Below are 17456 nucleotides of genomic sequence, written 5' to 3'. Positions count from 1 at the left end.
ACCTACTTGACCTTAGCCCTAACCTTAGCTCTGACTGCAATCGATAATATTTTTGTGTAGGATGAATGGCACAAAACAAAGCTAAGTAATGTATAGGGCTACATTCCATCAGTAGAAATGTAGTCCCATACAGACTCAGAATGACAAATACTTTGTTCATTCATTAAGTACTGATTGAAATGCATGCATGTTCATATCACAATATTTCAGTGAGGTATGGGAACGTTCAGTTGTCTTGGAAAAAGAAGTAGAATACTACAATTTTTGTAACAAAGTGCAAAAAACATGATGCTGCCATTCTCCAAGTGCAGATTTTATGACATTGCTGCTGATATATTATCAGGAAATTGAACTTCAACCCAGATTCTTCCCCCTTGCCCTTGAATCTCATTTTCTTCACTTTTGTTTCTAGTGCTGTGATTGCTGAAATATCTATTTTTCAGGTACAAGCCTGGATTATGACTAATGGTAGAAAGCTGATTACAGTAAAATGTAATGCTGCACTCGGTGACTTAGTGTTCACTTTGCTGCAGAGATCACTGGATATTAATCGAGACAACTTTCAAACTGACTCCCATACCTTTCTGCTTCAAGAATGCTAAGGTCTATTAGATCAGTGCAGATCAAAAACTAGGCCTGGGACTGTCTAGCCTGAATAGCTGAGTTAAATTTTACTTTTGGAAAAATTGAACCAGTGCACATTAATAAAGTGGTAGCATAAGTCATGTATGAGGCTCTTAAATCTGGCTTTATGATTATTACCACTACTGACAAAACTCATTACCAGAGCTTTGCCTTTGTTGCTCTAAGTGCACAATGTCAAACCATATAACCATATAACAATCACAGCATGGAAACAGGCCATCTCGGCCCTCCTAGTCCATGCCGAACTCTTAATCTCACCTAGTCCCACCAACCCGCACTCAGCCCATAACCCTCCACTCCTTTCCTGTCCATATACCTATCCAATTTTACCTTAAATGACACAACTGAACTGGCCTCTACTACTTCTACAGGAAGCTCATTCCACACAGCTATCACTCTCTGAGTAAAGAAATACCCCCTCGTATTTCCCTTAAGCTTCTGCCCCCTAACTCTCAAATCATGCCCTCTCGTTTGAATCTCCCCTACTCTCAATGGAAACAGCCTATTCACGTCAACTCTATCTATCCCTCTCAAAATTTTAAATACCTCGATCAAATCCCCCCTCAACCTTCTACACTCCAATGAATAGAGATCTAACTTGTTCAACCTTTCTCTGTAACTTAAGTGCTGAAATCCAGGTAACATACTAGTAAATCGTCTCTGCACTCTCTCTAATTTATTGATATCTTTCCCATAATTCGGTGACCAGAACTGCTCACAATATTCTAAATTTGGCCTTACCAATGCCTTGTACAATTTTAACATTACATTCCAACTTCTGTACTCAATGCTTTGATTTATAAAGGCCAGCATTCCAAAAGCCTTCTTCACCACCCTATCTACATGAGACTCCACCTTCAGGGAACTATGCACTGTTATTCCTAGATCTCTCTGTTCCTCTACATTCCTCAATGCCCAACCATTTACCCTGCATGTTCTATTTGGATTATTCCTGCCAAAATGTAGAACCTCACACTTCTCAGCATTAAACTCCATCTGTCAACGTTCAGCCCATTCTTCTAACCGGCATAAATCTCCCTGCAAGCTTTGAAAACCCACCTCATTATCCACAACACCTCCTACCTTAGTATCATCGGCATACTGACTAATCCAATTTACCACCCCATCATCCAGATCATTTATGTATATTACAAACAACATTGGACCCAAAATAGATCCCTGAGGCACCCCGCTAGTCACTGGCCTCCATCCCGATAAACAATTATCCACCACTACTCTCTGGCATCTCCCATCTAGCCACTGTTGAATCCATTTTATTACTCCAGCATTAATACCTAACGACTGAACCTTCTTAACTAACCTTTCATGTGGAACTTTGTCAAAGGCTTTGCTGAAGTCCATACAGACTACATCCACTGCCTTACCCTCGTCAACATTCCTCGGAACTTCTTCAAAAAATTCAATAAGGTTTGTCAAACATGACCTTCCACGCACAAATCCATGCTGGCTACTCCTAATCAGATCCTGTCTATCCAGATAATTATTAATACTATCTCTAAGAATACTTTCCATTAATTTACCCACCACTGATGTCAAACTGACAGGTCTATAATTGCTAGGCTTACTTCTAGAACCCTTTTTAAACAATGGAACCATATGAGCAATACGCCAATCCTCCGGCACAATCCCCGTTTCTAATGACATCTTAAAGATCTCCGTCAGAGCTCCTGCTATTTCTACACAAACTTCCCTCAAGATCCTGGGGAATATCCTGTCAGGACCCGGAGATTTATCCACTTTTAAATTTCTTAAAAGCGCCAGTACTTCCACCTCTTTAATCATCATAGGTTCCATGACTTCCTTACTTGTTTCCCACACCTTACACAATTCAATATCTTTCTCCTTAGTGAATACTGAAGAGAAGAACTTGTTCAAAATCTCTCCCATCTCCCTCGGCTCCACACATAGCTGACCACTCTGATTTTCTAAGGGGCCAGTTTTATCCCTCACTATCCTCTTGCTTTTAATACAATTGTCGAGACCACTTTGTTTTACTTTCTCAACTAGGCATTTGTACTGATGTAAGCAGTTCAGTTTGTGAACGTAACGTAACTGTTTCAAGCTCTCATCAAGTTGACAAAGTAACCAATCACATTTTTAAAATTCTCTTGTAAATCAAGTGGCAAAGTGCATGATTAACTTTTCAGCATGATTAACTTTTCAACAATAAAGGTAATTAGCTGTATTCATATGATTAAAACCATGAGATGAAGATTGGCAAATATGCCAGATTCAAGATATAACTTGAAATATAGTAAATTTGATTTTTAATCCATTAAAGCATGAAATATTAATGAGGGAAAGCAATAAAAATGTGTGCCTTTTTAATGGACAAGGAATTTGGTAATCGTAATTATGGTGTAATGCACCATTTAGAAACTGGCATAGGCCTTGTGACAAAGAATGTACTAATTACATCGGTTTAAAAGATGAAACAGTTAGAATAGATTGGATAATTAGATTGAACAGTATATCAGAGATAAGCAGTGATACAAATTTAAATTAAAACACTGAACAAAGTGATATTCCATGGGGAGGGGAAATAAAAGTTCAATCGGAAATTGTTTCATCCTATCATTACAAAGTGAAAGTGTAAGGCTAAACGGTTGAAGTATTTCAAAGATTGAAACCTGATACATTAATCAAATACTCCGTGCCTGGCTTCACAAAGGACCATCCCAGATATAGTGAAGAACCAAAGAAAGGACTGATCTTTCTCTCCATTACTCTCCTAAAAAACCTGTATTCTTACTGATTTGTATTCTAATTTCTCAAAGAGATGGCTACAATGCTCTAGAATTGAAAATCAATTAAAGTCTCCACAGTTGCAAAACAGCAAATGATGCAGGGCTACTTAAGAATACGGGAGAATGCTTAGTCTGAGTTGTTTGAAAGTGCGAAGTCTATTATTAAGAAAGCCTTAGCAGGACATTTAGAATGGAATAACATGATTAGACATTACTTGCCTTGTACATTGTGATTATTTACAAGACAAATTATGTTTGGCCACTTGGAATTTTATCAGGATGTAACTAGGAGCATTGTTAACGGGGAACCGGAGGATAAAGTATTTTGATTTTCAGGGTCTGCTTCTTGAGGTGACACAAACTAAGATGTTCTGGGATTTGGGATGATACATTAGCACTGACAAGGTTTGGCTAGCCAACAGAGTAGAAATAGTCATGTTCCAGTTGAGGGGTTAGTGGAATGCCTAAGTGATCCTTGCTTGTTTTTAGTTTATATTAATGACCTTGGAGTTATCAAGCATTGAGTGTATTGCAACCAAATTTGTGAATAACTGTGGAAGGGAAAGTAAACCATCTGGTGTGCAAAGAGATACAGATAAGAAGGTGGCATGTGGAATACTGTGTAGACAAGTGAAAGAGAAACAAATTTGGATTGAGGCAAGGTCTTGATCCAAATGTTGACCATCCCTTTGCCTCCAAATATGCCTCCTGATCTACTGAGCTCCTTCAGCTGTTTCCTGACTTACAGAAAGTTAGTATGCAAGCCAGTTGGAGTGCAAATTGCATCAATAAAATAATAATGGAGTCTCGTTACAATAGTTCAGGGTTTATTATTTCAGTAAAGATATACTTGGTGGTATATAGTGTTGTGGTTAAATTACTAGATTTGTGGTTGGAAACCTAGAGCTATGAATACAAATCACACTACCACAGTTGTGGATAAGAATTTGAATTAAAGTATAACACTGTGCAGAAGTCTTAAAAATCTGTAAAGCAAAGATGCTTTCAAAATAATCAAATGAAAAGTTTCTAAATATCAAAACAATTACTATGAAGAGCAGTAAACAGTAAAAAAAAATGAAATCAAATCAATATTTGGTGTGACCATCCTTTGCCTTTAAAACTGCATCAATTCTCTTATGTACACTGTTGTGCAGTTTTATACGAAAGTCGACTGGTAGGTTGTTCCAAACATCTTAGAGAACTTGCCACAGTTCTTCTACAGACTTTGGCTTTTTTGCTAGTTTCTGTCTCTCCAAGTAATCCCAGACAGTTTCGATGATGTTGAGATCAGGGCTCTATCATCTAAAATCATTTAGAATCTAGGGTGCCTAAGACTTTTGCATAGCACTGTAAATAAACAACTTATTGTGAAAATGTAATTTTGGCAATGGTATTATCATAAACTTACTATGATTCACTGATCACTTTTGAAAGATTTCTCTGCCCTTACTGATCAAACCTGAGTGTGACTAGTGCATCAGTATGCTCAAGTCTTAACTTAAAATTGTTCATCAGTTCATGAGGCAATTAGAGATGAACATACAATTTTTTGCCCTTCGTGTGCAGTATCTATATCTTAAAAAAGAGACAAAATCTCTTTATAGCACTCTGCAAAGATTTACTAAATTGATATCTTTGATGACAGGATTGATTTGTGATGAAAGTGTGAAGAATGAACTGACAATCACTGGAGATTAGAACTAATTGAAACCTGTGTAAGATTCTAAAGAGCCTTGACAGGCAGTTTTAAAAATTGTTCCCTTTAGCTGGCGAGTTGAGCACTAGAAATTTCTTCACTTAGAGGTTTGGGAATCTTAGGAATTCCAGTTTAGTTATATTTAAGGCTGAGATCAATCGGTGGTAAATTGGAGTTAAGGTGGAAAAAAATGAATGAAGGATAGCAGAACACACTTGAAGGGCCAAGAGGTCAGTCAATATTTCTTGTACTTGTCATCACTATTGTAGAAAATATGTGAGCTAGTTTCTAAAAACAGCACAGTTATCAACAGATAAACTATTACAATGATGTTGGGTGAAAGATTTCAGGAAGCAAAGATCAGAGAGGGCTCCTGAGAGTTACAAAGTAGCCAGGACTTAAGAGAGCTAGAAGGGGGCATGAGAAGGCCTTGGTGAGTGGGATTAAGGAAAATACTAAGGCATTCTACACATATATAAAGAACAGAAGGAAAACAAGAATGAGGAGAGAACCAATCAGGGATAGAAAAGGAAAATGTACCTGGAGTCGGAGAAACTAGAGAAAGTCCTTAATGAATAGTTGGCTTCAGGATTCACCATTAAAAGGGACCTTGATGTTGGTGAGGCCAACTTAAGGCAGACTGAAATGCTAGACCATGTTGAAATTAAAAAGAGGATGTACAGGAACCTTTAAAAAACATTAGGATAGATAAGCCCCTGGGGCCAGATGAGATAAACCCCAGGTTACCACGGGAAGTGAGGGAAGAGGTTGCTGCATCTTTGGCATTAACCTTTGCATCCTTACTGGCCACAGATGATTAGAGAGTGGCAAATGTTATTCCCTTGTTCATGCAAGGCTGTAGTGATAACCCTGGGAATTATATATGAATGAGTCTTACTTCAGTGATGGGCAAATTACTGGAGAATTTTGTTAAAGACAGGATCTATGATCATTTGTAGAAGCGTAGTCTGATCAGGGATAGTGAACATAGCTTTGTGAGGAGTCACTAATGAGCCTGATTGAATTCTTCAAAGATGTAACAAAGCACATTGATGAAGGTAGAGCAATGAATGTGGTGTATATGGATTTCAGTAAGGTGCTTGACAGGTTCCCCATGGTCGGTTCATTCAGAAAGTCAGCATGCATGGGATCCAGGGAAAACTGGCTGCATGGATTCTGAATTGACTTACCTATAAAAGGTGGCGGGGAGGGGGTGGGTTGTAGATGGAGTATATTCTGCCTGGAGGCCTGTGAACTGTGTGCTGTTCTGCAGGGATCTGTCTTGGTCCCTTGCTCTTTGCGAATTTTATAAATCCCATAGATGAGGAAGTGGAAGGGAGTGTTAGATAGTTTGGAAAAGACACAGAAGTTTTGTGATGTGGATATTGTAGAAAGTTGTCATAAGTTACAATAGGACATTGGCAGGATACAGAACTGGGCTAAGAGGTGACAAATGGAATTCAACCCAGAAAAGTGTGAAGTGATTCACTTTGGAAGGTTGAATTGGAAGCCAGAATACAAGGTTAATGACAAGATTCTTAGCAGCATGAAAGAACAGAGATTTCTTGGGATCTATGTCCATTAACTCCTCAAAGTTGTCACACAAGTTGAAAGAGTTGTTAAAAATGCAGATGGCGTGTTGGCCTTCATTAGTTGACCAGTTTAGTTCAAGAGCCGTAGGTACTGTTGCCGCTCTATAAAGCCCTGGTTAGACCACACTTGGAATATTGAGTTCAGTTCTGGTTGCTTCATTATAGGAAGCCTTAGAGAGGTTTCCAGATGCTGCCAGGATTAGTGAGGATAGGTTGAACAAACTGGGGCTTTTCTCTTTGGAGCAAAGGGAAGATTAAAAGTGACTTGATAGAGGTGTACAAGGTGATAAGAGGCAGAGATCGAGTGGACAGCCAGAGGCTTTTTCCCAGAGTGAAACATATATTAACATATATGGCTTATATATGGCATAAAGTTAAGGTGATTTGAAAAAAGGATGGGGGAGATGTCAGAGATAACTTTTCACACAGAGTGGTGGGTGCATGGAACATGCTGCTGCTGCAGTGGTGGTAAAGTCAAATACATTAGAGACATTTAAGAAACATTTAGAGAGAAAATGGAAGGCTATATAGGAGTGAAGCGTTAGATTAATCATAGAGTAGGTTAAAAGGTGAGCACATCATCAAGAGCCAAAGAGTCGGTACTGTACTGTGCTGTTTTGTAAGGTTCCATGTGCTATGTTGCCCAGAACCCTATTCCTCTTTGAAATTGAACCATGAAATCTTTTACATTTTCTTGAAAGAGCAAATAAGCCCTTGGTTTAATGTTACAGGATTTCAATGGTCCTTTAATACCATGTTGGATTATCAGTTTTGTGCCAGCATCTCTTGAATGCGATATGAGTGCACAAGCTGCTGAACTAGAGGCTTTGCATTGATGTTTAGCTTTCTTCTCCCACACCCTCACCCATCCTCCTCAATCCTCCACACCACATAGGCCCTTCTCAAATTGAACCAACATTAGAATCTGGAAGCATATCTGACCCCCAGAGGTCAACTGTCATCTACACTCAAATGATGTTACAGTTCTTTGTTTACAGAATGAAACTTAATTTGCAAGAAGTACTGAATATACAATGCTCAAATGATAAAATACATACATGGAGACAGACTCAACCCCTGGAGTCAGTTTTAGTCTATATTCCTTGACACTTAGAAGAAGGAAAGTGACTTACAAATGCATAGATATACAAATATTAGAAGAGAAGTGAGAAAGAATAAAGAATAAGTTACCTCAAATTGTCGTAACAGGAGAGGGGGGTCATCAACCTTCCTCAGCAGGTTGGCTCATTATGGAGCTTAATGGCATAGCACTCTTTGGAGCAGTGTGGTTGTCTGAGTCTATTACTAAAAGTGCTCCTCCGTTCAGCCAAGGTGGCAGACAAAGGATGAAAAAGTTTGTCCAGAATTGCCAGGATTTTCGGTAGGATTCTTTGTTCTACACCAGCCTCCAGTGTGCCCAGTTTGGCTCCTATAACAAAGCCAGCCTTTCTAATCAGTTTATTGAGTCTGTTGGCATCACCCATGTTGATGCCAGTGCTGCAGCACGCTACTGCATAGAAGATTGTAGTGGTGACAACAGACTGGTAGAACGTATGAAGGAGAGGCCTGCATATTCCAAAGGACCTCAGTCTCCTGAAGAAGTAGAGGTGACTCTGGCTCTTCTTGTACATAGCCTCTATGTTGGTGCTGCACTCAAGTCTGTCATCTAGGTGTACCCCCAGGTACTTGTAGGTCTTCACTACATTCACATCCTCACCATCAGTAGTAACAAGGAGCAGTACAGGCTTGATCTTCCTGAAGTTCATCATCATCTCCTTTGTCTTACTGATGTTGAACTGCAGATGATTCAACTTGCACCGTTTGGCAGTCCTCCACCTGGGTCCTGTATTCATCCTTCCATCTGCCCTTTATACACCCAACTATTGCTGAGTCATCAGAGAATTTCTGCAGATGACATGACTCAGTGTTGTATCAAAAGTTCGAGGTATACAGGGTAAACAGGAAGGGAGCCAATACAGTCCCCTGTGGGGCCCTGGTGCTGCTTATAACCATGTCTGACACACAGCCCTGAAGTCACACAAACTGTGGTCTGCCAGTCAGGTAGTTCATTATCCAGGATACAATGGAAGTGCCAACTTGCATTGAATGGAGCTTTTTCCCCCAGCAATGAGGGCTGCATGGAATTGAAGGCACTTGAGAAATTAAAAAAAACATGATCCTCACAGTGCTGCCTTGTTTATCCAAATGGGAGTAGGCTCTGTTCAGCAGGTAAATGACAGTATCGCCAACTCCAGTGTGCTCCTGGTAGGCAAACTGGTGAGCTGACCTGACCAGGGCTCGGAGGTGAGTCAGGACCAGCCTCTCTAGGGTCTTCATGTTGTGTGACGTCAGGACCACTGGATGGTAGTCATTCAAGACCCTCCTTGGGTATTGGAACCACACATGATGTTTTCCACACAGTCGGGACCCTTTCCAGGGTGAGGAGAACTCCACACAGCTGCTCAGCACACTCCTTCAGGACCTTGGGGTTCACACCATTCGGTCCCAATGCTTTGCCATGTCTGAGTTTCCCAGAGCCCTTCTCACCTGAAGGTGAGTCTGTGATGACTGGGGAGTTGGTGGAAGGTGGGGGGCTGGGGGAGGTGAATATCAGGATCCATTTCTGTAAAACTGAGGTGTATAGAATATCTGGAAATGTCTGCCCCCAAAGGGTGGTGGAGGTCATATAATAAAATAACTTTTTAAGTTGAAGATTAAATATTTGAATATTAGAGGAACTGAGAGTTACGGGAATGGCACTGAAGTGGAGCTGAGGCCAATATAAATCATTTATAATCTGTGATCAATAAATAATTTCAAGACAAATCCTAATAGATTTTTGTTATGTAGAAGTGTTAAGTTTAGTTTCATATCCTGCACTCCAACAAAACAGGCATACCTTTATTGACCTTCCTTTACAAGCAGTGTTACAGTGGTGCTAGAAAGTTTGTGAGCCCTGTAGAATTTTCCCTATTTCTGCAGAAAGAGAACCCAATTAAATATATAATACAAAACATTATACTTGTTCCTTTATTTACTGAGAAAAATGATCCAACATTACATGTATTTGTTGGAAAAAGTATGTGAACCTTTGCTTTTGGTAACTGGTGTGACCCTCCCTTGTATAGCAATAATTTCAGTCAGACGTTTCTGGTAACTGTTGACCAGTCCTGCATATCAGCTTGTAGGAATTTTAGACCATTACTCCATATTAACTTTTCAGTTCATCAATATTTCTGGGATACCTTGCCACAGCATCTCAATTTGGTTAAGGTCTGGACAAATTTTCTTCTTTTTATGCCATTCTGTTGTTGATTTACTCCTGTGTTTTGGGTCATTGTCTTGTTGCATCATCCATCTTCTATTAATCTTCAGGTAATGGATGGCTACCCTGACATTCTGTAAAATTAAGTTAAAGTCTGTCCTGAGCCTTATAGGCTCATCAGGCCGGTGCTTATCCCGGTTTTCGTGGCGTGATCTCCTGCAAAATGTCTTGGTAAAATTTTGAATTCAAGCTGTCCAGGCCCTGAAGCAGCAAAGCAGCTCCCAAAGCTAGCTCCTTCCACCATGCTTCACAGTTGGGATGACGTTTTGATGTTGGTGTGCAATGCCCTTTTTCTTTCAAACATAGCAGTATGCATTTGTGCCAGAAAGTTCAACTTTTGTCTCATCTGTCCATAGAACATTGCCCCAGGAATGTGTTTTGGAACATCTATGTAGTCTTTTGAAAATTTGAGACGTGCAGCAATGTTTTTTTTTGGAGAACAGTGGTTTCCATGAGCACCATTCTTGTTTAGTGTTTTTCTTATAGTGGACACATGAACAAAGACTAGCAAATTTTTAGAGATTTCTGCAAGTATTTTGCTGTTACCCTTGGGTTCTTTTTCATCTCCTTCAGCATTGCACGTCATGCTCTTGGTGTTATCTTTGCAGGACACCCACTCCTGTGGACAGTAGCAACAGTATTGAATTTCCTCCATTATCTGCAGATGATTTACTGTGGACTGATGAACAATCTGGTCTTTAGATATGCTTTTGTAGCCTTTTCCAGCTCCATGCATCTCTACAATTCCTCTAAGGTCCTCTGAGAGTTGTTTTAATCGAGGCATGGTGCACATAAAGAGATCTTTCTTGAGAAGAGCAGGCTCTGTCAGTAACCTGACTTTTTTTATAAGGCAGGGCGCCTCTACAACCCACACCTCCAATCTCACGTGACTAATTGGAACACCAGACACCAAACAGCTTTTTAGAAAGCATTACCCTGGAAGTTCACATACTTATTTTGAACCTAGACTGTGATTGTTCAAATGGTGTAGTCAGTAATGACAAGAAGAAATACAATTGTTTATGTGTTATTAGTTTAGGCAGATTGTTATTGTCTATTGTTGTGACTTAGATGAATATTAGACCACATTTTATGAGTAATTAATGCAGAAAACTGGGTAATTACAAAGGGTTCACAAACTTTTTCATGCAACTGTGTATCCATATCTGTGGACCTGTTGTTTTGCCTTTTTGTTAATAGGTAGTCCTTTGGCAGTCCTTTGAGATTGAAGATGACTTGCTTCCACTCCAGCTTTGTGGATGAGGCCAATATGTGAACCACAGTCTCTTCTACAGATAGGACAGGAGGTGGCTAATAGGGTGGGTGGAGAACCTCAGGGTCTTGCTTCAGGAGGCGCCATATCTCTACATAAGTGGTTGTGAAATGATGTGCTTCTGTTGCTTATATAGAGATACTGCGAGCTTCTGAAGCAAGGCCCTGCGGTTCTCCACGCCTTCACAATTGCTCCTTTTTCGCTTTGAGCTGTTAGAGGTTTCCGGGGATCTTTGGATGTTGCACTTCAAGTTTTCTTCCCATGACAGAACACAAAATAAATAACCTGTCTCAGGAATCTGATATAGTGGAAGAGTACAGTGTAGCCTATCTAATGCAGCCAAGTGATTAAGGCCTCACTGCTAGGGTGTTAATGGCATTGTTCACTTTCAGGCATTTTCTGCATCGGCAAGATTGACAATATCACATGCATTTACTGCCATCACAGACACAATGGCGGCATGCATTTGCTGAACGTAACATCCAGTCCCAGTACTGACGCTTGCAAGTTGTTTCTAAAATATAACCATTAACATTTTTATGTAAGCCTGACAAGAAATCTCCCCCACAATGACCAATGAAAGCTTGTAAAATTGGGTAAATTTGGTACTGATCTGATGAAGTTATTTTTAAAGAGGAACTGTTATCTGAATGGGTAGCTGTTTATTATAATGGTCAGGCCCCCCTGAATGGACAATCTAAGATGTGTTGAACTTTTCAGCATTTGTGTTGATTTTGTAGCCTTTTGAATATTATGGCTGTGAAGATTGTAGAATAAACTTTGAAATATAATGCAGACAATCCCAGTAAGTGTAATCAACCAAACAGCGGAACAATTTTAAAGCTAAGAAGAAACCTATTTTTATAAATCTTTGTGTTTCAAATTGCAACTTTATGTTCCTAAAGAAACAATCTTTGGCTGTATAATCTACTTGATTCTACATCTGCTGCTTTAGTTTTCAATTTATCATAGTTATAGCGAAACGTTCAAATAAAGAAGCTAAATTTTGTCCTTTACACTTTCATATGGTTGTCTTTTTATTTTTAGCTTCCAATGAATCAGAATGTCAAAAGTGAGACGGAAGGTTACAGTTGAAAATTCAAAGACCATTTCTGAGAGCACGTCTCGTAGACCCAGTGTGTTTGAAAGGCTTGGGCCTAGCACAGGGACAAGTGCTGAGGTCAGTATTTCATGACTGAGACAGCTTCTATTTTTCAGTATTTCTACTAAATATTTTCTTAAAAGGATGCTCAAGATAAACAGGAACAAATAACTTAATATATCATTTGATACAATTACATTTAATTGCTGCATCAGTTAATCTAACGATCTTGAATTACTATTTTCAGATGCAAACTTTAAATTAGTTTGTCCCATTTAGAAATTTATTTCTCCACTTTCATATATACCATTCTTAAGCTGAAAATGAGCATGCTGAAATCCACATTCTAATATTTGTGTGCACACTGTATTGTATATCATTAAAGATAATTACTAGTAGCACTTTATGCATTTTAGCTGCATAATATTCCAGAGCAGTAGCTCCTACCATTTTTTAAGAAGTTTGTACATCTTTGCTTGCCCTAAACGCTATAAAACATTTATCACTGCTACAGGACTGTTGAACTTTATATTCAACAAATAGTTGTTCAGAAATTTATGATTTAAGGGTATGAAGTTTTTAAGGAAGTGTTGAGTGCCAGGGTAGGATAATGTTAAAATGAATTGCAAGCTTGAGCTTCTGGAAAAGGTTGAGTGAGTTTTAATCTGTAATTAATCCCTTCTGAATCTTAAAACAAATGCATGAGTACTAGAGAAATTTCCATGGAGCCAAAACATTAACCCAGACAATAAGTAGGCCCAGTGGGAAATTCTCAAATATCTGAATACTTTTATGATGCATAATCAAATCCTGAAGTCAGTTGTATTTGAACATCAGGTTTTAACTATCAAATGTGTTTTAGAATATTAATTATTTCATGTCTATCAGTCCTCTTACTGTACTTTATGTTCTGACACCTACTGTATCTCTGTAACTAGTTTGGTGTGCACCATCTTGATTATTTGCAGATATTGTCAATAGGTTAGGGCTTTACACCACTATTCTTCAACAGATTGAAAACCATAGCTTTCTATATGAGAACTCCTGTATGGAAACCTGGCAACTTGAAGTAAATAACGGCATTACCTTCGTTATTTAGAGAATATCTTTTGCCATGTAATTGTGGTTAGCAGTTGAGAATTAAAGAATGATCTAGGAGTTAGGTTCTGCGATGTTTGAGATATCATGAACTCCACTGTAACTCCCATTTTATCATGGCTGCGGATTTAAATAAAATAACTTCAGATCAATTGGCAGCTGTCTTCACTGAGAAAACAAGATAGTTGGTGGTGAAGGAAGTACACAAAATTCCATTTTTATCCCAGAGGATTATTCTCTGAAATGGCAATACACTTTTTTTGAACAGGCCATACTCCCCTTCTAAGGTATGTGAAATCTTGAAGTACTTGAAACCAATACCAAAATTGGGAAATGGTTCCAATAGTATATCACCTTGATGACCAAATTCACAAAAGTACATTGAGTTATACTTATGTTTCTCAGTTCCCTGGAGTTCAGATTTTAAGGTAAAATGGAAAATATGTGTTAAACATCTTATGCTTTGAATTATTTTGAAAATATTGTGTTTTTACTTTGCACTTTATGAGTAGGTTCAGATGTGACGCATTGAAATGAAGCGTGAATTGCAACATCAAAAATTATAGTGAATTAATGATTCATTACTGATAGTAGTGAATCATTACTTTTTGTGTATGTTGTATATTTTTTATTCTACCTAATACCAATTCTTTTTTCTTAAATCCTATCACTACCTTATTGAATGATCAACATAAAATTTCTTCCCATTCTGTTATTTTTGAAAAATGTTTCCTTAGAAAAATTTAAAACTAAAGGCTAGGTTTGGGTGATGGTTGTGAGGCACTACTGACTTAATGGAAAGGAGAAAGTTTTCAAATTCATATACTAAAGCTGTGTCAAGTGTCCACAAAATTTAGTGTCAGAAGTCACTATTTTCATTATTATACTTGAATATTCTGTTGCATATGTGCTTTATATATTTTCCAAAAATACAATATGTCGAGTACTGTACAATATTGTATAGTGCCTGGCGGTTCATCTCTTATATTTATTATGATTTTCGAAGTCACCTTTTCAGCACTAATTTTATTTGACTGCTTATTTTGTGAGTACTTGAATTATACCTTCTGGCCCAAGAGCATATAGACCTTTAGCCATACCTTTATAATGAGATCAAAAATGTTCCCGTAAAATTTGTATTAACATTGGTACACATTTATTGTGTAATGATTTCCAGTGTTATAGAGATGCAACCAGGCTATCTCAAAATTTAGCAGTGGAGTTGTGTGTTCATGGGTTTCAAACATACTGCTTGGAAAACGACTATAATCTGTCATTGTTATTGATAGACTAGTAGTAATACGCTTGAATCTTGGCTGATGCCATGGTTTAGTATATTTTTAATTAGATTGCTAAGTGGAGTAGAGAAAGAACTGAACTAGTTATAAAGTGAGGTAACAGAATCTGTGATTTTACCAGCTCACCTAGACTGCTACCATTGCTGTAGGTATCTGTAGCTGGCTCAGCCCTGGTTAGGCACATTGGATTTTGTGATTATTTGACAACTGATCTCTCAACTTGCTCTGGTGTCGTTTGGGTAAACACTGTTGGTGGATGCATGATCATTTAATTAACTTAATTCACTTTTTTAAAAAAAACTCATCCTGCTGATTTCCAAGTAACATTTAATTAAATAAAATAAAACAGGTGTTATATATCTATAACTGATTTATTCCCATTCATTAGCAATGAAAACAAACATATGCTTAATATAAGTGTACTCTTTAATCAATACAAGATTATTGCGGAGAAATAATTTTATGAAGTACTGTAGATTAATTCAGAAAATTGGCATTCAATATTATATTACAGATCTTTGTCTTTTTATTAACATTCGAATAATCTGTACATGACATACTGTTATACAGCAAAGTCATCCAAATTCCATTCTTTGATATATGAAAGTTTTGCTTTTGTTAACTTTAAACCATTGTAAGGTACATTTTTATTGTAGTCGCTAAGGATTTCTTAATTTGTTTTCAGATCCGCATATATACTCTTTTCATAGCTATGTTAAATAGTTAGGAATTTTAAATTGTACCATCGTAATAATTTTAACAAAATATGGCTTTCATCAATGATTTGAAGTTTTGTAATTCTTACCTGCACTAATGATTATAAATCAGATCTTACCTCCTTAGTTTCTAAACATGCCAGAAGTTTTAATTTTCCTAGATAAGGCAGCACTCTGAATCAGATTAATTTTATATTCAAAACAGAGAAAATGCGTGAGTTGCTTTAATTAAATTAAGATGCTGTGAGGGTTGGTGGATATATTCCTCTAAAACTAGGGTTTTGTATAACACACATAGTTACTCATCACTCCTCCCCGCAAAACTTTTAGTACTGGAATATCTAATGGGTGACTGTAAATGATTCTGTATTTGCTACTTTAACTTAATGTCAAAAAATGACATAATGTAATGAAGTTCAAGAAACTATTTTCAGAATATATTTATTCTAAGAGAGTGAGCCAATTCTGGGCCATTCTCATTTCTTTAGAGCAAGTATTTTGTTAAAGCTGTGTTTTTATTTCAAATGAAATTGTATGGAAGCAAAACAGCTTGTTCGCAGTAATAGTAGCCAGTTTCTGCAATACATTTTAATTAAAGTTAATAATTTGAAAAATGCTTTTATTGTTTGACAGCTATTAAATATGAAGCATGATCCAGGAGCAAGAGGGAAGCACATGTCTATTTAGTTTTCAGAATCCTATGTGAGCAGTATCTAGTTTCTAATGTTAGTTGATGAGCCAGATCAAAGGTAAAATTGGCCTGATGACTATTAAAATTTGTTTAATTCTATTTATAACAGTTGATAATGTCAGGCTTAATTAGAGCTGGAAGTTAAAAGTCATTCCTTGGATAATATAAGTTCCAAAATAGCTGCAGATGATTTCTAAAAATATTACTTTATTTACCTTGGGATATAGTAATTAATTAGGTGGTATTTTTTTCATTTTACAGTACTTTGTGGTTAATGGAATATTTGACAGCTTTAAATTTTACTATGAATTCTGTTAAAACTAGAAAATCAATACCTGGGATGGGGAGATTGAGAAAGTTGATGGGTGCTGTACTGACTTTGAATTCTCTTTAGCTGTGCCTTCAACAGAATTTTAATTGGCAATTTTATAACTTTATCACAGTTTGCATTGTAGTTTTACATTAATTTAGAAATATTTATATAAACTCAAATTTAGCAATTTAGTTCAGATATGTTACTTTATCTTTTTGACTAATGCTTTCATTAGTTGTTTGCTCTGTGAATGTTCTATTGTATCAACACACTCAGTAAGTAACCTGTTAAATATTTGTCTCAAGAATTGTGCACTGAAGGAGAGAGACATCTGAATATCTGTAATGAACTTTAACACCTATGCACAAAATTATCTTACCATGTTCATGAGACAGAGGATTTTGTGTTTAAATTATAGAAAGTGCAAGCTCTGTGTACTGTATTGGGTAAACATGTTTTTAAAAATTGTCAACAATTGTATGATTAAAAATTCCCTGTGTTTTAACCTAGACGCAATGTCGTAATTGGATGAAAACTGGTCATTGTCCATATGGGAACACTTGTAGGTTTACTCATGGATCCTCCCCTAGAGGTAAAGGATACAGTACTTCATATAGAAGGTAAAACATAACTGATTTTTTAAGAGCTTTAGTGATTTTAGTAATTCTGTTGTAAAGCTATATACATTTCCTTTCCTTGTTCTTTCTAATTTTCATTTAGCACTTTATATAATTTTTAAAATGTTAATCTTAATTTGCTTTCTGAGCTATGAGGAATAAGTTTAATGGCATTACAACTGACAGGCACCTTAAAAAAGTTAAGCTGATGGATTTGGAGATAGTATATGAGGATGGACCTGGGATTGATTGATTATAACATTGTCAATTGATGAAACAGTCTCAAAGGGTCTTTATATACAGTGATGCTAGAAAATTT

General features: G+C 37.3%; 1 protein-coding gene across 5 annotated transcripts in view; it reads left to right on the top strand.

The window, feature by feature from the left end:
- Window positions 1-17456, top strand: part of zc3h13 (zinc finger CCCH-type containing 13) — a 137545-nt gene that overhangs the window by 10587 nt on the left and 109502 nt on the right. For 4 of the 5 annotated variants that reach the window (XM_059967851.1, XM_059967849.1, XM_059967848.1 and 1 more), the window contains exons 2-3: window positions 12350-12482; window positions 17031-17140. In XM_059967851.1, coding sequence (XP_059823834.1) covers window positions 12366-12482; window positions 17031-17140 — 227 coding nt within the window. In that variant the 5' untranslated portion in view covers window positions 12350-12365. The remainder of the gene's footprint in view (window positions 1-12349; window positions 12483-17030; window positions 17141-17456) is intronic. The other variant, XM_059967852.1, reaches the window with a different exon arrangement.

The sequence above is a fragment of the Hypanus sabinus genome, chromosome 4 (genome assembly GCF_030144855.1).
Source record: "Hypanus sabinus isolate sHypSab1 chromosome 4, sHypSab1.hap1, whole genome shotgun sequence".
Classification (NCBI taxonomy): Eukaryota; Metazoa; Chordata; class Chondrichthyes; order Myliobatiformes; family Dasyatidae; genus Hypanus; species Hypanus sabinus.
This window is presented reverse-complemented; position numbering and strand designations above follow the sequence as displayed.